Here is a 22,386-nt window from a genome sequence, read left to right on the forward strand (position 1 = left end):
AGGAGAAGAAGAAGAGAGATGATGACGATGTCGGCGGTCAAAGGAGTTTTTCGTGGTGGTGGTGGTGGTGGATTGTGCCCGCTGCTCTAGTCGTCGCCTACAGCGTTCCGAAACTGCTCAAGTAGCATCTTTTTAGGCAACACCAACTGCGTCTCTCTGTCCGCAAGACTCAACTGGGAACAAATAGGAAGACAAAGACCACTAGGTTTCATACATGCATATATACTTGGTTTTTCTGTGTCCTTTCGTTGTGTAATTATATTGGATCATCCAAGTCGGCGTGCTGATCTTGATCGCGCGACATCGATTTCAACGGCGCAAGAACTCGAACTGATTTGCTGTTTCCAGCGGCAGCCATCAAGGACACAGGCGGCAGACTGGAAGTTCTGTAAAACCAAACGGGTTTCTTTAGAGAGTCAATATTTTGTGCGATGCGTTTACTTCGTTGCCGTGACAACAACATTGCGGTTGGGCTCAGAGTCATAGCTTTGAGCTTGGCATCTGTACACTTCTGCCAATTCATGAACGATTTGCCTGTGTTCCCTCTTCATAACCGGATAGGAATGCCTGCACATTTGGCCCGTCTAGGTAAGAAATTTAATTTTTCTTAATTAAATGCGTTTGTACGGTAAGCACCTTTTGCGCTTTTTGCACTGCTGCTTTCATTTCTCGTTCTATCTTTTCAACAACTGCTGGTTCAGTCCTGTGATGCTTTCTATAAAATTTGCTTGACCTCCTCGCCAACTTACCTAGCCTTTGTTAGAAGAAATGCAGTTAGGCAGATTTGAACACTATCGGGTTCTTCTATATTCAACGCTTCAGCCAAGGTCCTGTAAATAAATGACTGTCGTGTGCAAAATCTAGTAAGCACTGCTTTGAAACGGACTCACTTGTTTCTCTGCAATACAGCGCAATCTTCGTCACACTCCAGCCTATAGAGATGGTTTGATCAACCATTATTCAGAATACACTAAAACATTGTGGCACACATTCTGGCCTTTTCCTTGGAGGCAACGCTGTTTAGATCCACCAATCGACCCAGTTGTAGATCTCGCATGTGAGAAGCAAGATCCTCAGACTCCAACCTAAGCCACAGACCAATTTAATTAAAAACAAGCGGCCGGACAGAAACAAACAAAATACCGGCCAAAATCTCTCGCTCCAACCCTACACGTAACTGTGTCGACTTTTCTCCCGCACTTGCACTGTATTTTTACCTTGGAAAACAACCAAACAATGCATGAAAACCATTTCGAAACAAATTAACTGTAGAACCTTAGCTTTGCAAGGCGAAGGCGGACAAGGACTCCCAGAGTGGCACGGCAACGAGCAAGGATGCCCACATGATTGAGGCTCAGTGCACGGTTGAACGCAACGCATGCCTTCACCCAAACAGGGTGGCTATAAAATAAGGTATTCACACACGAGTGGCAGTTCCCTGTTTTCTCCGCTTGTACTTTGTGACATGATCTTGAGCAGGTATGCTTGCCACAGGGCAGAGGAAGATTGCATTTGGAGCCACAAGTGACAACTTCAACGTTACAAGGGATCCAGACAATCTGAGGACAATCAACATGTCATCAAATCAAACGTTCTGCTGAAGCGAAGTAGAACCTTGTGATCTCCCACACATCTTTTCTCTGTGAGCGTCGTACATGGAGGACAGCCTTCTTCGCTGTGACAGTAGTGATTCACTAATTTTTATGTCGCTTTTTGCAAGTAGGTAACTACTGTACCAGTGAGCGAGCTTACCTGGATGGGCACAAGATTGAACGCGAGAGCATAGCTGACTGCAAGGCGGCGGCAAAGTACCGCACGGCACCGGTGGATAGATGACCTCAAATCCACAATAACACGTCAGCTCCTCGAAGCCTAGAAGACCGCCTTCAAATCACCCTTATACACAAAATCGAGTCTGTTCTAGGACTTGTCTGCCAGCAGCGCGGACAGTGACCGGAATGACACGGTTCGTCACACTGATGAATCCCGCATTGCAGCCGTTTTCCACACGGAAGCGAGCAGATGTGTTCCAACTCCTGTTGGGAAAATGAATATCCACTCCTTTGGCTGGTTCAGCTATCTACTTACCGTGCAGCAGCGTTGATTGCATCGATGACGCTTACACGATTTCTTCTTGTTGCATATGCGATCGCAGCGGACCCCTAGCATTCATTAAAGGGATGTGAAGGGAGCAATTCAATAGTTATTATATACCTTCGTCTTCTTTCAGTTCAGAGCAGGCCACTTCCTAAAAAATTTTCATGGGAAGCCTCTCTACGTCAGTGTCTGTCCTAGTACCTTAGTCGATTTTCCACACCTACAGACGACCTCAGATTTGCCTCGACATGTTGGGCAAGGACCGTAGTGACATCGTTCTCGACAAGTATGATGTGCTATGTCAAAAAAATACAAATTTCGCAATGCTGGATAGTTTCTCCACGTACGCTTTCCCGTTGACCCGCACGGCAGGCTTTTACCGCACGTTTTCTCACATCTGGGAATGGGGTCAAGGCAGGACATTCGAGGCGCTGTCAGTAGGGACTCGAGCAACGTTTTGCCGCACGGACAGAAGTTGACTTTGCTTGGTAGAAGAGAGCAAGAGGAACAGGGGCCCTCGTGACATGAATGATCGCACGTGTGATTGCCACAGTCCAGAATTCTACAAAAAAAAGAAGCCCCCTTGCCCTTACAATATACAAGCAAAGATGATGTAACCGACTTTCCGCATGTTTGCTCACAACAAAACTTCTTGTCACGAGCAACAGTAAAAGCTAGATATGACGAGTCAAAAATGGGACCTTACACTCTGTTTTTACGTACCATATTCACAGGAAACCATCCTGTCCTGCTTTCCACAATGGCAAACTGAAATTTCATACTTGAATTGATGCACATAGCTATGTCATTCTACCAGCTCACCTTGCCGGACTTTCACTTCACAAGAACGACACGGACCTGAAAATATATATAGCTAGTCTTCAAATGATGCTATTTGTACGTGCCTGAGTGGCAGGTATCTTCGCAATCGTGCTGTCCACACGCAAGTCTTTTACCACACACGTCGCCGCACGAACCCACCGTCGACTGGCTGCAGCGAACGCGCGACCTGGCCAGGAGTCACAAAAAAGGTCATTTGAAAAAATAAAAATTTCTCACAGTTTTTTTCCACACGGACACCGGATAGAGACCATGACAGGGCAGGGAGGACACCGACCCGGATGGCACAATCTGAACAGAACACGTCCTCAAAGACGCAAGAGGCCAAGGCAAAGCAATAGCACGCACAAGTTGCACTTGTGAGAGCAGCCACCCGGTCGATCCTTATGACAAATTTCTCCACAGCCTTAATTAAGAAAAATTTTTAGCGACTAGATGATTAAAAAAATCTCGTTCCATTGTCCTCACTGTGTGGACAGAGGTAGCCCGCGTCTCTGCTCGAATATCTCGGATTTCTAACTTTTCCTAAAGAAATTAAATATTCAATTCAGTTCTTTTGCGCTGACGAACGAGCGTTCGCACCCACCGCAGAAGCACGTGTAAAATGACGGAATCTGAGCGTGACAATGTTGACAGGCCGGACACCTCCACCCGGAATGACCATCTGACCAGAGAATGAAAACAAATACAAAATATGGGCGGGCGCGGGAAAGAGAAGCGGAGAAATCCCTCTCCCGAGAGAAGGAAATAGATCGTTTAAAATTTCATATGACCGTGACATCATCGCGGATGTGTCCCTTTACCTTGACCAGCGGCCGGCGACCCCGCCCACTTCTTGATGCATCCCAAATGGAAAATGGTGCAGCACTCGTCGCACGACCAAATCTCGTCGCGATTTCGCACCGCGTCGCAGCAAACCATGCAATCGTACGCATTGTCGCGCAACTGATCGGCGAGATCGCTCGTTGGGGCTCCACCTCCTTCACCGCCGACCTTTCGCTCGTTTTCGCGCGGCTTTCGCCAGCTGTAGCCACCGCGCTCGCGTTCGTAGTAATGATTTGTCGCCTTTCGTCGCGTCGGAGGACGATAGTAGCCGCCTTTGGCTTTCGCTTGGGTTTCCGATCTCCCGGCGGTCGGTTCGGACTGGCGATCGTTCGCTGAATACCATCGGCGATCGTCTTTGCGTGCACTCTGCCTATGGCGTCGATATCCCTTCGGTTTTTCCTTTGATCGAGGCTCTTCGTCCTTCGCTGTCGATCTTGCTGCTGGCTGCTCTTGAGGTGGATCCTGGCGTGCAGCCTTCATGGCACAGATCGCCTTCCAACTTCGTCTAGCGGAAGTTTCACGATTGCACGCAATCGTCTCCTCGGACCAGTGCCCCGTATGACCACCCGGGGGGAAACTATCATTGATTCATCCTGGGAGTATTTATTTTGACCCGCAAACAGCTGACGTTCCGTCAACTGAATCTTTCTCAGAAAATGCCCACATCAAAGCGCAACTTCGTGCGAACATTCCTGCGGTCACGCACTATCTCTCTCTCTCTCTCTCTCTCTCTCTTCAGCCTCGCAGAACGTAAATAATAAAACACGGAACCACGCCTTAGTGTAGCCGGGGTAATTCCCCTATACAAGATACGAACAATGTGCACAGGCTAGCTTTGTAAATTTTCTTTTTCGACCTAATTTGCGCGATTACCATACTAATTGCCATGGCTTCCAGCATGCTTCCAGCCGAGTTTCTAGCAGAATCACTAAAAGTCGGAGTGCAAAAAAGAGGGGATTTTTATCGATTACGAATGAATCCAAGGCTCCAATATAGAGCGACACGTGCATGTGAATTTAACTAAATTACGGTGAACAGGGGAGAATCCGCGTTACTAATTTCAATTCTAGCACACGATCCTCTTTCAAGGCACTTTCAAGATGACCTCCAACCCTGTGAAATCGGTCGTCTGATATAAAAGAGACGCAAGAGCAGCTATAGGACAATATCGCATCAATTGACTACTGCTAGCAGTTCCTTCACTGACATTTCGAGTATAGCTATATATCTGACCTGTGATGAAGATTGGAAAAATATTATGCGCCCTTGCCGCCACGTGTGCTGTACTGTCGCAGTGCAATTCCTTGCCGACAGGCACGTCGTCTCCGACGCCAGTCACGTCACCCGTTCCCGTAAACGCCGAATATTATATCGGAAACATAAACTCCCTGCCATCGTATCACTTTCTCATCCGGTCGCAAGAAGACGACGATTCAGTTGGTAGTAAAAAATACGGAGCCAACTTACCTTCTCTCGGTTCTCATGCGCGTTGGAACGTGTGGTCCCCAGACAAAGGTGCGACGTACAGAATCAGCGACCCAAGCAGGACTCGTTACTTGGCTATTCAAAAAAACGGAACGGTCACGATCAATTCGCGCCCTGACAATTCGAGCGTTATCCGACTTGAAAAATGCGTCGACGGCGGTTGTGAGTTTGTCAGAGAGTGCGACAAACAAAGTTTGTATCGTCTCTACGTGGTATATGGCCAGCCCAACTGCAGAGACTCTGGGCTCATAAGAGTCTATCTCAGGCTGGAACTCAACGAAAACGGCACCGTGACGGCGAAAACGCGACAATTTAAATGGAATCGACACAGTAAGGTTTTTCAACACAACAATAACCCTTCCATGCTATTCTTCTTCTGCGTCAGTGTTGAAAAGACTTCGCCTTGTAATGTTGATTTCTAGACTACACTCTTAATAAGGGTTCTTAGCGTGCGTTTTTTGCATTCCACGAATATTTTCGATGCGGTACGAATACTTCAAATAAAAAGATTTATAGGCACTGATGCGGATATATCCGGCGCATGCAGGGCGGTGCCAGGTTTGAAGCGTGGCCGTTCTGTATTTACCTTAGCCTAAATACTTACTTGTCTGACGGGCGAAGGCAGACAGTTGTCAACGTCACACCCACGTGAAAATTACCATTTGACATGATATTGCCAAAGCAAATGTTTATCTTGCTCTTCTCGCCGCAGCTGCATATATTGGGGACGATACGGGGACGATCCCCATAGAAATTGAAGACGACTCATGAGCGGAGAAGCGCCCCTTCGTGTCATCGCAGCGATCGAACGCAAAGACGACGCGACAAAACTCGTCGCCCTCCTATCCGACCGGCGTGCCGACCCAGACGAGCAAAATGAATATGGCGAAACGCCTCTACTCATTGCCAGTCGACAGGGCTCAGCCGATCTATGCGCTGCTTTGCTCGCTCACGGCGCCGTCGTCGACGAGACGGACGGCGCCGGATTTACGTCGCTGCATCGCGCGTGCGATTACGGGCACATCGAAGTCGTTCGGGCGCTTCTCGCTCACAGCCCAAACGTGAACGCGATCACGAATCGAGATCGCTTGACACCGTGTCATCTCGCCGCGCGACGAGGATTCGGGCCCATCGTACGAACGCTTGTCGGCGCGGGGGCCGATCTGAGTCGGCGGGACAGTGAAGGGAGGCGCCCCGTCGATGAGGCAGCACGGTACGGTCACAAAGCGGTCGTTGATGGGATCGCATCGTCCTTCCACGGTAAGAACGTGACGTCAGCGCACAACGCACTTGGGTGTGCATAATCTTTTCGGTGTAGATATGAACGGCGTTCAGGTAGCAAAGTCGAAACATCGAAAACGAATCATTATATCCAAGCCCCCGCCGGGGCTTTCATCACTTTCATCAAATTAATTATTGTCAAGTTGTGTTACTGTGGTTACGTATTTTTAGTTTATTTAGTCCCGAAGTACGTATCATTCATAAGCAGAGGACAGTCCGTGAATTCTGGGGTATAGTCGTAATAAAGTGTGCCCGTCTCTGGCCGCTTTGACGAGCCCCCGGTGAACCCACAATCCTCGAGTGTAAGCCCCGGGCCCAAATACGTCCCAGGCGCGCAAGAAGCGTCAGAAAACACGCCCAAATTGCGAAACACCCCGCCAAAATATTCATTCACCATCTTCCCTACGCCGTACACGCTCGTCACCGTGGTAACCGTCAGCGTCACGTGGCACGGATGCGACCGACCGGCAAAATGACCCAATTTCATTTCGAGTCGCACGTACCTCGGCGGCGGTTCGCGTCCAACTCGCCACAGATCGCGTCCCGGATCGACCTCCTCCAACTCCGCCTCGTCGTCGTCGCTTATCGCTTTCGCGCGTCCGCCGTAAACGATTCCGCGCTGAAATTCAAAATAGTCGATCGTCCCGTCGCCGTCCTTGTCCATATAATCGACGAGCAGCGCGATCTCGTCCTCGGAGAGCGGCGCTCGCAACTGCCGAAGTCCCGTACAAAACTCGTCGTGCGTGAGAACGCCGTCGCCGTTGGCGTCGAATTGCCGAAAGACGTCGATCGCTCGACCTCGATAGTCCATCATCCATTTGCCGACTTTGTCGAGAAAATGATCGTGCAGCGCTTCGCCGCTCGGCGTCGCGTCCACACCACCATTCGACATTGTGCCGGCACCGCGACTGTCGGCTTTAGCCTGCGTGGGTTCGAACTTGGCACGAGAATCGCGATAGGGAACACCTTAGAACTAACCTTCACTTTCGCTTTCGAAGACGTCTTCGCCTTCTTTTTCGTTGCTTTTCTAAACAAAGGGGAGCCCCTACCGAACGGGGAACGTGCATGCAGTGTTCTCTGCGTACTTTTTGCCACTCTTTGTTGACTTTCCTGTCGGCATGACGAGCACGCACAGCTGTACCCAGCGGTACAGCGCCCTGAGGAATGTGTAGCGCGCGTGCACAATAACGTTTTGTTTCCGCGCAGTTCCTTGGGCAGTGCACTCTGATGGACCGCTGTTAGGGCGTCGTGTCTAGAGAGCCATTTTCGGTTATCCTTTATTGATTTTGGAGCAGAAAGCGTCGTTCTTGACCCTGCAGCAGCTAGAAATCCTAAATTTGCATTTCCCATTACACCCCCAACGCTTCCAGGTGTTGTGCCTATTAATACTAAATAGTGTCTGCCCCCGAATAATCTAACATAGTCGAATTGGGACACCGCTTATAAAGTAATCATTTGATCATGATCCCTTTGGCACATAGCGGTCAGGCACAGCATTTAATTATAAAGTGACAAAGAGGTCGTGGCGCTTTTACTTAGGGGGTTGCTCGCCACTTTGCATAGGTGGAAGACGCTTAAGTCGAAAATGTTCCACAACTTGACTTGGAACTTCGGCCAAAACGTCTCGAGCCAAATCAGCGGGACTTGCCTAGAAAATAATATCAATAGACAAATTGGACGCACAGTCGAAGTCGACCTCGCGGTAGTTTCGGAATGGCACAAATTGCACGATATCTCTAGCAGCCACTTTTGTTCCATACTGAAGTCTACAGTATAGAGGATTAATTTAACGACTAACCAAAGCAGTTTGACTCTGCTCTACCTATGCTTGTCTGCATCAAGCGTTTCCATATCAGAAAAGTCAGCATTGCCAACGCCAACAATGATGATGGACATGGGCAGGTCCGACGCTTCGACAACGGCCTTCTTTGTGTCCGCCATGTCAGACAGAACGCCGTCGGTGAGAAGCAGCAAAATGAAATAATTCTAATAGAGCACGAAAATTGTCAGACTACAACTCGTTTTCTCTTTGTAGTAGACTTTGGATGAACACTCTCCGTGATAATCTAAAGTCTACCATGTAGTATCATACATTAGAGACGCCACTCTTCGCTGATTCTCTTGCAAAACGAGCGACATGATTGATAATCGGTGCCGCGTTCGTGGGACCCCACAGAGTCGTTCTCTGCAATGACGCTTGATATGCACCAACAACGCCCGCAATTCCTAGCCAAAACTTAATTAATAGTATTGCGACAAAGGAGTACAGTATGCGGCTGCAAAGATAACCTTGGCAATAAGGATTCGTTGGATTCCCGTTCAAAGGAAACTCATGAGAAACCTGGACATAAATGAAACATCAGATAAAATCTTACATACAAACAGAAAAAGCCACCGCGTTGCCTGGAGGAACTTTGGCACCAAATCCAAACGCAGGAAACAATTTGTCACTGAGATACCCCCATGAACATATTAGTTTTTATTGCGTAAATGAGTATGCTTTAATTAAGACTTACGTATCATACTGTTGACATATTTCTCCCACTGCAATAAGAGCCTTTGTGTACTCATTGGGTTCATAGGGATTGATATAGTGAAGAGATGTGGGCTGCCGAGGATCCCCATTGGAACCGGTGAAGTCAATGCCAACCTATTTATGCAGTAAGCCAACTGATAAGCAATACGTCTTCGCCCTAACTGTAAAATTTATCTGACATCCCGCAGTTACGAAGTCTAGGAAGGTGTGCAATTGTTCCACCTAAGTGCAACGTTTATATTATTATAATCATTATGGCATAGAAGCCCAATATGGTACCTCAATTCGTGACAAGTGAATCACCCCTGAATTTTTGTATGACTTTTTCTTTGCCTTTTTTTTGGGATTGATGCAATCCCAGCTCAACTACACAATTAAATACGGTTTCCTCCTTTACAGCGTTCTGGACTCTCACACCTGCTTTTTTGCAGCTTCCTTCAATTCTCGAACAGTTGTCACAAACTCCCCAATGAAATCATGACTTCCATCATTATCATAGTCAAAGCAGTTCACCTTCATCAACGTTTCGTGCAGTCTAATTGCTGCTAATCAACCGACTGAACTAACCTTTATTTTATTATCCTCATTGCCACCCGACAACTTCTGCACTGGAAGTGTAAAAGGCCTCCACGTTGGGTTGAGATTGTTCTTGACAACCTGTTAGTAGATATAAATAAGATCAAGGTAGAGAGAATTGGAAGCCATTACTTCTGTTCTGTGTACGACAAGTGTGGAACCATCAGCAACTGTTCTCAACAGCTCCAAATAAGGATCAGATTTGGAGAGAAAATCCTGACAAAATACTACTGACTGGTCCTATCACGTCAGAAGACTAAGCAACCTTTTTGTCCAAGTTTCTTGCGTAAAAATAGAGAGTTAGCAGTTCATTCGATCTAGCCACTACCTCAGCGACAATCTAAATCACAAACTAAGATACAATTTCTTCCTAACTAAAAGACAGAAATCTCACTGTAATGGTTCCTACGTTCTTTCCCTCTTTCTTTTTGTATTTCAAAGGCAGGGTCGTCGAACCATTACTGACCAACTTTATCAGTACAATTAGTCAGGAGAAGCGACAAAAAGCGTCAAGGGTCCCATCAATTAAAATTAATCCAACTAGGCTAATTTCCGTCTACACTACGTTCCTACAAATCGCCTACTTGGCCCAGCGACGTTTCGGTTGATCCGAGAAAGTCGTCGTCGTCTAATCCGGCCGTTTCGTTGTCGAGATCGTAAACGCGAAAGTCGAGCTTCTGCACTTCTTCGAACAGATAGTTCAGTTGGATAGGCGTTGCGAACTTTGGTTCGAGCGTGTTCTTGAGGCACTCGGTGCGACCGGCCTGAGGAAAGCGAGTGCCGTCGCTAGGCGCGACAATCATTCGCCTCGCGTTTTTTCTGCACCTCTTTCCACGGTCGATGCGCGTCTCGGCGATCGTGCAGCAGAACGGCGACGAGAGGATCCGATTTTGACGTCACGTCCTTGTTGAGTAGTCCCTTGCACGATACGAATAGCTGCACCGGAGAAACGTACGCTGAAGCCGCCATTTCTGGGGGGGAGAATGCGTCAAAGCGCACGTTAGCTAGGGGCGGGTGTTAGGAGGTGTTAGGCAAGTGTCTCTGCATATCAACCAATCTAAAATGTTAGACTTTCTGTTATTTGTGATAGCATATAAACTTCATGGAAATATGCATAGAAGTCCTGTCCTTAGGCATACGGGTAACCAACCGGTGGTGGTCCTTCACGTTTGATGACTCATAGTCACAAGTTATCAGGGTGTGGTCCAAGATGATTTCGGCTGCAATTTTGTGCCTTGTCTTCATTTCTAGCGCACATGCAGGCGCTCGCCACGACATATGCGATGACGCTGAAGCAGCGTGCCTGGCAAACAGCACTTGCAATCCCCTGTGGAAGTCGTGGCGATCCGATTGCTCTGCCGTCATCGCCGGATCCTCACTCTCGTGCAGCGCGCAGTGCAACGCCAGTTTCAACGCACTGATCGCGCACGACGTCGGAAACGAACTGGAAAAGTGCCAGTGCGATCCTGCCAACTATACGTGCCAGGCTCGACGAATAAATTTCTTCGCCGCCTGCCGAAACGTGAGTCCGCCGCCCGCCGCCGAGTGTCCGGCCGCCGCCGAAGTCGATCGACCTTCAACCGAGTTCTGTTCTCACGTGTCAACCATTTGCTTCGCTGATGCGACGTGCGGCGCCAAATTGAGCCTCTATCTCGCCTCGTGTGGAGCCGCATTCGCCAATCAGGCGTGCACGGTCAATTGCAGGGATCGTATTCTAGATATAGCCTGCGATCCGATTGGACGCGTTCTTTACGCGGGTCGAGAGCGATGCATTTGCAACTATGCCGACATTAGCTGTATGGCCGTCACGACCTACGTCAATGGCCTGTGTTTCGACACCGAATATCCTGATCTGCCCGTAGCCATTGAGAATTGCGGATCTGTTTACCAGGCATGTCAATACGATCCCTTTGGCGTGTGCCAGAGCCTCTTTGGAGCATACATTCAAAGTTGCGCACGGGAAGTCGCTGGACCGGTCCAGTGCAGCCCCGCGTGCAAAAACGCAGCGGACGCTTTGTTTTCCAATCCCGTTGGCTGGCACATGTCGAAGTGTTCGTGCGGGGATGACACGAACTGCGCAGTGGGAACGGCTCACCTGTACAGGAACTGTTACAAAAGGATTTCGCCCGTACCTCAGAAATGTTCTGAAGTACTTAGCTTGTGTTCTAAAGATGCCACGTGCAAGGACGTCGGTGCAAAGTACGAGGACGCTTGCAATCCGGTCAGCATTTCTTCGTGCGTCGAGCCCTGCAAGACAGCTGCTACAAAAATGCTTTACGATCCCATTGGATCCACTCTGAATTATTGCTATTGTGATGATGAGGATGCAACGTGCCTGCTGTACAGAAGCATCACATTGGGCTGCAATGTTACTACCGTGGTACCTCCTCCTACTCCTACGGGTAAAGCAGCACCTCTTGGAATCGGCTCAGCTATCGTGTCAATTGTATTCTTAGTCATTCGCTCGCTCTTCTAGTTGCCTGCACTGCATGTTCACCTGCATTGACTTTTAGTGTTCCGTGTTTGTCTCTATCCATACCTTCTGAGAATACAGTACGCCTAACTCAGGACTTTTGCTGCACTAAGGAAGGAAGGAATGCCGACTGAGAACCCCGTATGCCTATGAAGCGACGAACGTTTCTCATCTTTCTTTCGCTCTTCACAGCGGGTCTATGCGTCTTCTATTTGTATTATATTAGTGGAAAGACGGCTCAGAATAGAAAAGATCGTTTCCTGGCAAAGAAATCGACTCGGAAAACGGTCGCACTTCATACTAGGCCTACCGTCGCGCGTTCCTCTTCGTCCGTAACACAGCTACGCTTTGCCGTTGTAACGGGTTTCTCAGAAAACCACTTTGAAGAGGCAGAAGACATGATTGCATCAGTACAGAAGTTTCTGCCATCCACTCCAATCGTTGTTTTCAATCTCGGAATCAGCGAGAAAACGCTTCACAAGGCAAGAATCTGTAGGATGTGCGTACTCTGACTAAACCCGATTTTGGCGGTGTCTTACCTCCTAATTTATTTCGTTTACAGCTAAATCTATTTTGCAACGTTCAAGTTCGCTCCTTCGATTTCTCCGCGTGGCCTTCTCACGTGAAAAACGTGGGCGATTGCGCGTGGAAACCGATTGCCGTGGGCGAAGTGCTTCGCGAATTTTCGTTGATTTTCTACGCCGACGCGTCGGTGCGACTGTTCGGCGATTTTCGTCCGACCCTCTATCCGCTTCTCGACGACGTCGTTCCCGTTGTCGGCGAATCGACGGCGCCGTCCGGTCCCGCCGGATCGTACACGCACGACGGCACGCTCGCCTATTTCCACGTGAATCGAGTCGACTTCGAAGACGTGGAGATGTTTGCCGCGACTTACTTTGTGGCAAAACGAACTAAGGAAGTCATGAGCAATATCATCGAACCGTGGGTCGACTGCGCTCTTCATTCGGACTGCATCAGTCCCGTCGGCGCGCACAAGTGGCCCTGTCGTGCCGAAATGCAAAAAACGAATCGTAATGCCTTCATTGGTTGTCACCGTTACGACCAGTCGGCACTGACGATTCTTCTCTTCAAAGCGTTTGGGAGAGAGCGTTACGCGCATTGTCTGCAGGACAGCAGGATTAGATCACTTGTGAAAATAAACAGGTACAAGACGACTTTTTACCGAGTTCAAGAGTGTGGAGCATGAGGGAAACGAGATTGACGTCTGTAAAGTAGACTAAATATAGGGCTACTTCTCACAGAAACAACTGCTACTACATACCTGTCGCTTTCAAGCGAGAAAGAGTCCCTCAAAGTCAGTCAGACTACTATCGATTCTATTGCTCATATTTAAACGCATGCCGTAGCCTAGACAGAGTATTACTACTACAGTGCACCACTAGTAGCCAGCCAAACGTTAGTCAATCTTAACAGTGGAATAGATCTTCTTGACGAACATGCTCGTGCCAACGTATCCAACGGTGCCGCACAGTAAGCCGAGCATGATGCTGAACAGCGCCATGTAGCCGAAATAGAAGGTTGTCTGAAATAGCCCATACATCTTCGTCTTGAAAAAGAAATAATAGATGGAATAGAAGTAGACGTAAATGGACGTGGAGGCGGCGGAGAGGAAACTCGTCCACTGCCACCGATAGTCCTCCGAATTGAGAAGAAAATACGTGCAGACGATGGTAACGCACACGGTCACCGTGATGACAATGGCAAAGACGAGCAGCATGAATCCGTAGACAAAATAGATCTTATACGCCCAGAAGGACGTAAAGATGAAGTACATTTCAATGAAGATGGACCCGAACGGAAGCACACCGCCGAGAAAAATGATGACAATCGGCTCCATGAACCACTTCTTCTCGGGTATGGGACGCGGTACGGTGTTGACGCGACACGGATTGTCCGGCTGACCGGCGACATTGCGACCGACAATCGTGCCAATGAGCGAGAGCGGCAGAATGATGAAGAGACATATAGCGAGAATGGCGAGAACGCTCGTGAATGGAATAGCGCGCGACGCGTGGTAGTAGATTGCGATGAAATTGATGACGAGCGCCGTGCTACTGACCATGGCGGGCAGAACGAGCGCGCCGCATATCATCTGCTTTATCCACAGCTGACCGCCCTGACGCGCGTAGAGCGAACCGCCAAAGTAGCCGTTCACCGGCGACGTGGCTGCATAGACGAATATGACAGTGCTCAGTATGGAACCGCGTTCCGTGTAGAGATGACCGAATATGGTGAATATGATGACAAAGAAGGTGACGGTTGCCAGGTGGTAACCGGTGCCGATGAGCGAGGCGAGTAGTATGCGATTGCCGACCGGTCGAAAGACGTCGCCGTGGACCTGCTTCCAGCCGTACTCGTCGCCGAGATCGCGTTCCATGTCGTCGACGTCGTCGTCTTTGTTGTAGCGCGCATAATCCTTGCGCAGCGTGCGCATGAGGATCATCGAGACGAGACCGACGAGAAAGATGACCATCATGAACGAGTTGAATATGGAGAACCAGTGAATGCGATGTTGGAAGAAACTCGAATCGAGATACTTCTCGTAGCGACGACGAAACGGCATCGGGGACGGTTTCCAATGAACCTTCAGAAGAAACCCCGTTAGAGATTCTAGCTACTAAGTACAGGATACACATAATCTCTAAATTTTTTTTCTTTCCAACCTGATAGGTCATGGATATTTTGTCGCCGGGAACGAGTTTGACTTTGGCGTCGCTCGTCAGATTGACGTCGACAATCTGACCGTCGTTGTATCCGATGTCGAATTTCTTGAGTCGCCACATGTAGTAGTCGACTTCGCGTCCGTTGCTCGCGTCGACTTCGCCGACGATTCCCCACACGGGCAAATCGTCGACGTACATCTGATACCAGTAGTGATTCTTGATTGCGTAGACGAACGCCTTGTAGACGTTTTCGGTGAGTTCGATTTCGCAGTACTGTTTTTGGGGCACGTTCTCCTTGAATTCGATGTCGAGACCGCTGAATTCGAGTTCGACGCCCTGAAGCGCTTCGCCGAGGGTTTCGTGGTAGTGGCTGATCGTCGTTTTGGGGCCCTTGCAGAAGGGCAGCGAGAAATACGTGTACGTCTCTTGACGGTTGTGATAGGGGCCGACTGTGTTCATCCACAGAACCACCTCTTCTTTATCTTTGTACTTGTGATCGTGCTCGTCGCCGACGACCGCCGTTCGATGGGCCAGAACGGCCAAGAGGAAAACGTAGAAGCCTCTCATGTTCGTCGCGTCGTAAAGATAGTCGACATACGCGCCGATTCGAACAGATTCCTACGGTCGATCGCGACGAACCACGTAGGACGCACTAAGACGCATGCGTTAGCGGATCGCGGACGTGGTTGCCAATGACACCATCAATTAAAAAAGTTCACATGACTCGCGCTTCGTCATCCGACTCACTATCGCTGGGCAGAGAGACTCAACGCTGCGGAATGGAGCGAGTTACAAGGTAGGCTCTACTCTAACTATCGCGACGACGCAACCGAGCACACTTTTTCGATGGGCAGCGCATTGAGCAGCGTCTGGTCATGGAGGTGGTGTCCCACGTCGCCGTCCGATCTCGAAAGCGTCGAAAAGCGAATGCTGAAACGTAAGCGAAGCCGAAAAAGAGAACGACGTCCATATAAAAAACGCTCGACGCTCGCAGCCGTTCAAGCGAAAACGAAAGACCAAATGATCGATATCGGCGACGGTGAAATCATTCGCACGTTGGTCGTCGATAACGGCGACGACAACAGCGCCGACGTTCCTCTCGTTCTCGTGCACGGCTTCGGCGGCGGAGTCGGCATCTGGGTGAAAAATCTCGACGCGCTCTCGCGCAATCGGACCGTCTACGCGTTCGATTTGCTCGGCTTCGGGCGCAGTTCGCGTCCGAATTTTCCGCCGCGAGACGCGGATGCGGTCGAGAAGCGCTTCGTCGCGTCGATCGACGCCTGGCGTCGCGAACTCGGCATCGAACGATTCGCGTTGCTCGGTCACAGTCTCGGCGCCTATCTCGCGACGTCGTACGCGATCGCGCATCCGTCGCGCGTCGAGCATCTCATACTCGCCGATCCGTGGGGATTTCCCGTGCAGCCGAGCACCACCGATCCCGTTCCGGCGAGAGTGCGAGCGTTTCCCTGGTGGATTCGCGGTCTCGTGCGCGTGCTCGACAAATTTTCGCCGCTCGCCGGATTGAGAGCAGCCGGGCCTTGGGGTACCCTCCCACCTTATGACGTGCATTATTATTATTATGTGGGATATGGTGTTTAGGTCCTGGGTTGGTTGGAACTTTTCGTCCGGATTTCAAGAAACGATTTGATTCGATTTTCGATGACAACACCGTCTCGGAGTATATCTATCATTGCAATGCTCAGGCACCTTCGTATGCCGAGATAATCGAACCTCTTTATCCTTTGAGTAATTGGTTCTTCTTTTAGTGGAGAGCACGCCTTCAAGACAATGACAAAGTCGTTTGGCTGGGCCAAGAGGCCGATGATACAGCGCGTGAACCAATTGGATCATAATATTCCCATCACAATGGTGTATGGCAGTCGCAGTTGGATGGACATCAGCATGGGGGAGAAGATGAAGGAGCTGCGACCGTGTTCGTACGTTGACATTCACATTATCGACAAAGCTGGTCATCACGTCTATTCGGACCAGAGCACGATATTCAACAACATAGTGGTACAAGTGTGCGACAGAATTGAGAAGGATCTGCACAGAGAATAGAATATAAACAATTTACTTATTATTATTTTTATAAATACATGCAGTTTTTGCTTTCTTACGTTTTTTCTGCATATGTGATGAGAACTACAGACATTCCTTTCCCCCTAAATAAACATAAGGAGGTGTACCCTTTCAAAAGCTTTGACGATCGCTAGCGTGCTTGTCTCGTACAGCCCCGGACAGAAAAAAGCGCGAACCGATGGGAATTCACGGACTTGCCAAGCTTTTGGCCGACTATGCTCCAGCGTCTATGAAAGAAAGCGAAATGAAAAGCTACTTTGGTTCGCAGAGGGACCCCTTAGTGTAAAAACGACAGTAATTTCTTCTCGCGGGCGGGAGCAGGGCGGAAAATAGCGATCGACGCATCGATGAGCATATATCAGTTCCTTATCGCAGTTCGCGGTGACGGAGGCCAAGTATTGACGACGGAAGACGGCGAAACAACGAGGCGAGTGCTAATTGAGCTTCTTCGACCGTCGAAATTGTCTCATAGTCACTTGATGGGCCTGTTCTATCGAACGATACGGATGATCGACAATGGGATCAAGCCAGTGTAAAAACCTTATCCGGGATCCAAAAGATGATTTTTAGATTTGATGATTTTTTTTATAACGTTAGGTACGTTTTTGACGGGAAACCGCCTCAGATGAAATCGGGAGAGGTGAGATGGCTCGTAGAGCAAGGGCACTAGGAATTCTGGCTTCTAGTTGGCCAAACGATTGGATCGCCGTGAGGAAGCACAAAAAGCTCTTGAGAAAGCAAAAGCTGAAGGTGAACAATCTTTCACGTCCACTAGTGATTTCTGGTCAAGTTCTTGATATAGGTGACCAAGAAGAAATTGAAAAGTTTCAGAAGAGAACGGTTTGTACATATGATGAATAGACAGACTCAATCTCCTAGCGTGTGGCATTTTCAAAAACAGGTAAAAGTCACTAGGCAGCACAATGAAGAATGCAAAAATTTGCTGAAACTGATGGGCATACCATATGTGGAGGTACGATTGTCAGAAGATATCACGTCTATGCAGTCATTATCTCATCGCGCACAGGCACCGTGCGAAGCTGAAGCCCAATGCGCTGCCCTAGTCAAAGCGGGAATAGTAAATACGTCAATAAAAGTATATATACTATTGGCAATTCTTTTCCTTTGAAAAGGTGTATGGAACTGCAACTGAAGATATGGATGCACTGACGTTTGCTTCAGATGTTGTCCTGAGGCACATGACGTTCAGTGAAGCAAGGTCTTAAAAAACCTAAAGCCTATTAGATGATTACAGCGCATATATACCTGGAGATGGCGCTGTATCTAATCTCTACATCTATATGTTAGGAAAATGGCTATTCATGAGTATCATCTTAGCAGTGCACTCGAACAATTGGGACTCAACCAAGAAGAGGCAACAACTCTCTCGCCTTACTTGTGTTTCTTTTCCAAAAGCCCTTGCTTCTAGTTCATTGACATGTGCATTCTCCTTGGTTGCGACTACTGCAATTCAATTCGAGGAATTGGTCCACAGCGCGCAATTTCTCTCATACGGCAGCACAAGAGTATAGAAAAATGCTTGAAACATCTCGACTTGAAGGTGCAGCTTCTGCGCTATTCTAATAAACATATCGGCATTAAAATTGATCATAGAAATATCCGCCTCCAGAAGACTGGCTGTACAAAGTGAAGCTCTAGTATTGATGATATTAGCGTGAAATGTTACTCTGACCTTAGGAAGCTCGACAATTGTTTCTTCATCCAGAAGTAACAGACCCCGAAAAGCTTGAAGTACGTTGGCTCCTAATACCTTCTATCTACGTACAAATGTAATTTTTTTTCTTTGCTAGATTAAATGGGACGAACCTGACGAAGAGGGCCTCATTGATTTCATGTGCAGACAAAAAGGCTTCAAGTACGTGCACTATCTAGATGCCTTGCAGGAATTGTCAAATACAAATCCATATCTAGCGAAGACAGAATTCGAAACGGCGCTAAAAAGCTTGCCAAAGCGCGCCAAGGCACAACCCAAGGAAGAGTCGACTCTTTTTTCAAAATCCTACCGAATCCAAATAAGAGAAAGGTCAGAGAAAACTCTCTGTGTCAACGTTGACTCATTTCACTGTCTCTAGGGGCCAACGCCATTGAAAGGCCCTCCTAAGAAAAAGGGATCCGGAGGCGGAAAGCAGGCGGGAAAGGGAAAATTCAGAAAGAAATGACTTGCGAAAACCTAACCCAATTGGTTGAATTTTACTCTAACTGAACAACACGCTTTCGCTTTAAAACATAGAAGTTGGTCGGGGCTAGCCTAATAATTAGTAGGACAGCTTCGGAGGCCACCTCGAAGAGCAAGAACTAAATGGAGGACCGATCCCGGTTGAATCTTGTAATCAGCTGCCGTTTTTTCATCATTCCTAGATAGAGAAAAGAGGAGATATGCATTAGGTGGGATGCTGAGATTCGGCTACATTTGTTTTCCACTGAAGATGAGTCTGTAAGATAGAGAGCGTTGTCAGTATTTATGCTCGCGAGGCCCGTTTCCTGTACCTTTGTTGGGGTGGTGGAATTCCTTCCTTCTCTTCGACTCTTTCTTTGATGCGTTCGACCTGAAAAGTGCCCTCTTCGACTACGATCGACCAGCGCGATTAGTTCGCTGTACCTTGTCTGTCGGTTCGATGTCGATTTCGATCTAAAACGATGCAGATGAGAAGGGATCGAGGAGAGAGAGAGAAACGGGGGCGCCCCCTCTTACTTCTTTTCCTGTGAGCGTCTTCGAGAAAGACAGAGCAATGAGAAACGACTGCGTCGATAGAAGAAGAGCGAACGTACCTTGACTTTGACCAGCATTTTCGGGAACGTGAGGCGCAGCCGCAATCGCCGATAAATTCCAGGATACCTACCTACATCCGTTTTATTACAGAACTTATTTATTGAACACAGTTGTAAAAGTTTAGACGCGAAGGGCTTCGTCTGCCATTTCTTGTCGAAAAGCCGCCTGAAGTTGGCTAAGCTTCTCCTTCAGTACATTCAAACCAGACAGAACAATGTTCTCTGGCTTCAACGCGCCAGATGACTGTGTGCAAACAGTGTGATGACACCAAGAGGCATACTACAGTTGCAGCCTACCTCAACATTGAAATAAAATTTGTCTGCCTTTCCTGCATAATTGTATGGTGCTTGGACTAAAATATTTTTAGGAATGGCCAACACATACAGAAAAAAATTCGATTGCTTACACTCGTTTTCGCCCAGCTCCGAAAACTCACTTTTCGGCCTAAGACAAGGTGGAGTTTCAAAGATGCAAAAGGCTTCATCAATCCCCATACCAGTCCTCTGGAATTGGAAACAGAGTGTGCCTCAGAGCATTGTCTGGATCATACTCAAATGCTACACCGGCTGTAGGATTCCACTTGGCATGCTCCTTTCCAAAACCCTGCGCAGAAAGAATTAAAAAATCTACTTTGCCAGAGCTCGTTTACTTGCCTTTCTTGCAAAGGCTCGAACCTGAAGCTCTTGGCCCTTTCTCAATTTCCCAATTAGGATATCTAAATCTCGCGTTTAGTTTTTTTGAAGTTTTCCAAGATTTTTTAATTTTCACCTTCTGTATCACCATAATCGGCCCCGTCGTCGTCCCGCGGTTTTGACGTCACCTGCCACGTTGATTGAACAATTTAGATTCCTACTGATATCTCTCTTACCGGCACAACCCGTGGATTGGATGAAATTAGATCTCGACTCGTGACGTGCCGCGTCACGTCGTCCATGCACTTCACATTCAAATTAAATTCAACGGAACACTCAGGACAAAAATCACTGCAATCGCAATCCTAAATAACCGTTACTTATACAAATAAACTTTATAGATATATAATTTCACTCTTGGATAGCGAAGTCTGTCCAAGACGTCCTCGCTTGTCAGCGGAATTAATCCTGCGTATGAACGACTACAATTTCAATTCCCAATTAATTAAAAACTTTGTCTATTCACCGATTCTGTGCGCAATGAATTCATCGTGTAGCACGGTCGAATTGCTGATCATTTGAACCCAATCAATGGCTAGAAAAGTAAAGCGTTGCCCACGTGTACATGCACGTTTACACACCAAAGAAGACGTTTACTAGTGCCGAAACGGCAGCGAATAACATCCCATGACTTACCAATTGTGGGAACTTCGGCTATGAAGATTCGTCGTAGTCCATTAGCCACGCTGAAAAGGAAAAGTGTGCTAAGCGACGAGTTCCTGCGATGGGGGTCGTCGTAACGCGTTCGAGGATTAGATCAGATGGTAGTGCATGTGACTAAAGTCATGCCGTTGCGAGACGTTCAGAGATAGAACAAACGCATCATGTCCAAACGCGCTAAAGTAGGAAAAGGGGCCCCTCCCTTCTTTCCACTTGCCTCAAATCCGTGTTCTCTATGACGAACTCCACATTCTCGTCCGTTAGCTTCGTTATACGAACTGTCGGCTGATTCGCGTAAGGCATCGCGCTGAAGCGATGCGAGGCCTCTTCGCAAGTGATCGACTTCCCGTATAAGAGTTAAGAGTGCGTCAGATTCATGTTGCAGTGATAAACAAAACAAGTAACAAATACTATTTTAACTTGTCTTTGAACTTTCATTTAAAGGAGAGAATCAGGTTTGACTTTCCTTGTACTTTTCATTTACTTTTGCCTTGTAAGCTAACAACACACGCACACAAAAAATCAAAAAAATAGATTTGAAGAATTCGAGAATAGCAAACCTTGCTGATTGGTCCACAACTGAGCAGCTTGAACATTCAACGGGCTCCTCGTATTCGGTTCTAAAAGCAAAAATTATTTTAATTAATAATTTCTATTGTACTGTAGCAGACTTTTACCTCCGAGAAGAAGTTGAATGGAGAGTAGGAGCGTTCTCACCTCATACACGGCTGCCCATTTCTCTTTCAATATATCAAGACAGATATTGCCATGGTGATCGACATTCGGATGAAAAATGGGCGTATCGAATCGCACGGTTGGTGCCGTGTGCGGATATCCGCTGGGAAAGGTAAGCGAAAGCTTGTACTTGTGACCCTCGTAGGCCTGAGAAATTCAATAAATACATAAATGTTTGAATCACGTGAAAAATTAAAATTTGCTCTCACCGATCCACTTGGGCCTGCTATTGTTGCAATCCAGTTGAAGAGATTGTCGCCGTTTGGAAAAGCGGACACCGATTGGTCGGGTGACATCTTTCGCGAGGGAGGAGAAGGGAAAAATCGCGCTAAGTTGCGGGCGGAAAACGACGCTTGAGTGCTGTTTGCTTACCACTATATTTGCTAGTTCGCCTCTGAGTCTGAATGCGCGCATTTGAGCGTCGTAAGATCGTTTCGTTTGAGAATAGGGCTCACCTTTTCGTTACCGAGTGGCTGTCCTTGCGCGCTCCTTCGTACGTTTTCGTCGTCTTTGTCGACGCGCTTTCTAGCGACGGATTTACGTTCTGCGATGCCATTGCGAGAAGCGAGAGGAAAGAGAGCAACGACTGCTGTTCAAAAGCAACGCTGACCAATGGACGATCAGTCGAC

The 22,386-nt window shown here is 48.0% G+C and overlaps 12 protein-coding genes across 12 annotated transcripts; 5 read left to right on the forward strand and 7 right to left on the reverse strand.

Moving 5' to 3' along the window:
- Positions 1 to 109: 109 nt before the first annotated feature.
- On the reverse strand, positions 110 to 4,306 carry LOC136185423 (transcriptional repressor NF-X1-like). Its single transcript, XM_065972557.1, has 25 exons — positions 3,741 to 4,306; positions 3,524 to 3,601; positions 3,406 to 3,462; positions 3,286 to 3,343; positions 3,157 to 3,228; positions 3,003 to 3,106; positions 2,920 to 2,955; positions 2,821 to 2,865; positions 2,720 to 2,771; positions 2,445 to 2,659; positions 2,299 to 2,393; positions 2,215 to 2,248; positions 2,089 to 2,162; positions 1,928 to 2,036; positions 1,753 to 1,872; positions 1,615 to 1,694; positions 1,458 to 1,559; positions 1,276 to 1,401; positions 1,144 to 1,217; positions 990 to 1,085; positions 891 to 932; positions 750 to 830; positions 637 to 703; positions 442 to 584; positions 110 to 386 (listed from the first exon to the last, which is right to left on the reverse strand). Exons 1-25 carry the CDS (start codon positions 4,240 to 4,242, stop codon positions 257 to 259), a joined length of 2,592 nt encoding a protein of 863 aa, XP_065828629.1. The 5' UTR covers positions 4,243 to 4,306; the 3' UTR covers positions 110 to 256.
- Positions 4,307 to 6,014: 1,708 nt separating this feature from the next.
- LOC136184490 (ankyrin repeat and protein kinase domain-containing protein 1-like) lies at positions 6,015 to 6,660 on the forward strand. Its single transcript, XM_065971393.1, has 2 exons — positions 6,015 to 6,507; positions 6,566 to 6,660. The coding sequence occupies exons 1-2, from the start codon at positions 6,015 to 6,017 to the stop codon at positions 6,658 to 6,660; spliced, it is 588 nt and encodes a 195-aa protein (XP_065827465.1).
- On the reverse strand, positions 6,592 to 7,683 carry LOC136184749 (uncharacterized). Its single transcript, XM_065971711.1, has 3 exons — positions 7,614 to 7,683; positions 7,507 to 7,555; positions 6,592 to 7,450 (listed from the first exon to the last, which is right to left on the reverse strand). The coding sequence occupies exons 1-3, from the start codon at positions 7,646 to 7,648 to the stop codon at positions 6,701 to 6,703; spliced, it is 834 nt and encodes a 277-aa protein (XP_065827783.1). The 5' UTR covers positions 7,649 to 7,683; the 3' UTR covers positions 6,592 to 6,700.
- Positions 7,684 to 7,938: 255 nt separating this feature from the next.
- LOC136185241 (copine-3-like) lies at positions 7,939 to 11,199 on the reverse strand. Its single transcript, XM_065972331.1, has 16 exons — positions 10,466 to 11,199; positions 10,225 to 10,404; positions 10,035 to 10,109; positions 9,906 to 9,980; positions 9,773 to 9,856; positions 9,632 to 9,721; positions 9,482 to 9,577; positions 9,344 to 9,430; positions 9,227 to 9,286; positions 9,045 to 9,178; positions 8,924 to 8,978; positions 8,818 to 8,869; positions 8,621 to 8,754; positions 8,351 to 8,514; positions 8,225 to 8,294; positions 7,939 to 8,176 (listed from the first exon to the last, which is right to left on the reverse strand). Exons 1-16 carry the CDS (start codon positions 10,607 to 10,609, stop codon positions 8,060 to 8,062), a joined length of 1,617 nt encoding a protein of 538 aa, XP_065828403.1. The 5' UTR covers positions 10,610 to 11,199; the 3' UTR covers positions 7,939 to 8,059.
- LOC136185242 (uncharacterized) lies at positions 10,779 to 12,210 on the forward strand. The gene has a single exon (XM_065972332.1). The coding sequence runs from the start codon at positions 10,851 to 10,853 to the stop codon at positions 12,114 to 12,116; it is 1,266 nt and encodes a 421-aa protein (XP_065828404.1). The 5' UTR covers positions 10,779 to 10,850; the 3' UTR covers positions 12,117 to 12,210.
- A 46-nt stretch (positions 12,211 to 12,256) lies between these two features.
- On the forward strand, positions 12,257 to 13,836 carry LOC136184491 (uncharacterized). The gene is made up of 2 exons (XM_065971395.1): positions 12,257 to 12,595; positions 12,676 to 13,836. The coding sequence occupies exons 1-2, from the start codon at positions 12,257 to 12,259 to the stop codon at positions 13,318 to 13,320; spliced, it is 984 nt and encodes a 327-aa protein (XP_065827467.1). The 3' UTR covers positions 13,321 to 13,836.
- LOC136185240 (transmembrane 9 superfamily member 3-like) lies at positions 13,430 to 15,461 on the reverse strand. Its single transcript, XM_065972330.1, has 2 exons — positions 14,798 to 15,461; positions 13,430 to 14,718 (listed from the first exon to the last, which is right to left on the reverse strand). The coding sequence occupies exons 1-2, from the start codon at positions 15,362 to 15,364 to the stop codon at positions 13,531 to 13,533; spliced, it is 1,755 nt and encodes a 584-aa protein (XP_065828402.1). The 5' UTR covers positions 15,365 to 15,461; the 3' UTR covers positions 13,430 to 13,530.
- A 49-nt stretch (positions 15,462 to 15,510) lies between these two features.
- On the forward strand, positions 15,511 to 16,990 carry LOC136185244 ((Lyso)-N-acylphosphatidylethanolamine lipase-like). The gene is made up of 5 exons (XM_065972334.1): positions 15,511 to 15,593; positions 15,652 to 15,734; positions 15,792 to 16,340; positions 16,397 to 16,508; positions 16,564 to 16,990. Exons 1-5 carry the CDS (start codon positions 15,517 to 15,519, stop codon positions 16,856 to 16,858), a joined length of 1,116 nt encoding a protein of 371 aa, XP_065828406.1. The 5' UTR covers positions 15,511 to 15,516; the 3' UTR covers positions 16,859 to 16,990.
- Positions 16,991 to 17,009: 19 nt separating this feature from the next.
- Positions 17,010 to 19,248, forward strand: LOC136185243 (flap endonuclease 1-like). The gene is made up of 16 exons (XM_065972333.1): positions 17,010 to 17,139; positions 17,201 to 17,306; positions 17,352 to 17,411; positions 17,477 to 17,519; positions 17,566 to 17,629; positions 17,682 to 17,719; positions 17,781 to 17,852; positions 17,907 to 17,957; positions 18,013 to 18,098; positions 18,188 to 18,254; positions 18,309 to 18,440; positions 18,494 to 18,526; positions 18,578 to 18,631; positions 18,691 to 18,755; positions 18,812 to 18,923; positions 18,973 to 19,248. Exons 1-16 carry the CDS (start codon positions 17,058 to 17,060, stop codon positions 19,057 to 19,059), a joined length of 1,152 nt encoding a protein of 383 aa, XP_065828405.1. The 5' UTR covers positions 17,010 to 17,057; the 3' UTR covers positions 19,060 to 19,248.
- On the reverse strand, positions 19,057 to 19,739 carry LOC136185248 (NEDD8). Its single transcript, XM_065972337.1, has 6 exons — positions 19,670 to 19,739; positions 19,593 to 19,610; positions 19,500 to 19,529; positions 19,388 to 19,446; positions 19,309 to 19,332; positions 19,057 to 19,254 (listed from the first exon to the last, which is right to left on the reverse strand). The coding sequence occupies exons 1-6, from the start codon at positions 19,685 to 19,687 to the stop codon at positions 19,149 to 19,151; spliced, it is 255 nt and encodes an 84-aa protein (XP_065828409.1). The 5' UTR covers positions 19,688 to 19,739; the 3' UTR covers positions 19,057 to 19,148.
- On the reverse strand, positions 19,734 to 21,375 carry LOC136185245 (DNA-directed RNA polymerase II subunit RPB3-like). Its single transcript, XM_065972335.1, has 11 exons — positions 21,240 to 21,375; positions 20,999 to 21,048; positions 20,829 to 20,897; positions 20,718 to 20,770; positions 20,539 to 20,667; positions 20,439 to 20,490; positions 20,324 to 20,385; positions 20,167 to 20,273; positions 20,077 to 20,114; positions 19,967 to 20,022; positions 19,734 to 19,913 (listed from the first exon to the last, which is right to left on the reverse strand). Exons 1-11 carry the CDS (start codon positions 21,323 to 21,325, stop codon positions 19,791 to 19,793), a joined length of 825 nt encoding a protein of 274 aa, XP_065828407.1. The 5' UTR covers positions 21,326 to 21,375; the 3' UTR covers positions 19,734 to 19,790.
- LOC136185247 (probable ubiquitin-conjugating enzyme E2 C) lies at positions 21,374 to 22,357 on the reverse strand. Its single transcript, XM_065972336.1, has 6 exons — positions 22,213 to 22,357; positions 22,130 to 22,157; positions 21,967 to 22,053; positions 21,700 to 21,904; positions 21,583 to 21,642; positions 21,374 to 21,520 (listed from the first exon to the last, which is right to left on the reverse strand). The coding sequence occupies exons 1-6, from the start codon at positions 22,311 to 22,313 to the stop codon at positions 21,474 to 21,476; spliced, it is 528 nt and encodes a 175-aa protein (XP_065828408.1). The 5' UTR covers positions 22,314 to 22,357; the 3' UTR covers positions 21,374 to 21,473.
- Between the last annotated feature and the right edge of the window lie 29 nt (positions 22,358 to 22,386).

This window comes from Oscarella lobularis, chromosome 3 (genome assembly GCF_947507565.1).
Source record: "Oscarella lobularis chromosome 3, ooOscLobu1.1, whole genome shotgun sequence".
NCBI classification, from domain to species: domain Eukaryota; kingdom Metazoa; phylum Porifera; class Homoscleromorpha; order Homosclerophorida; family Oscarellidae; genus Oscarella; species Oscarella lobularis.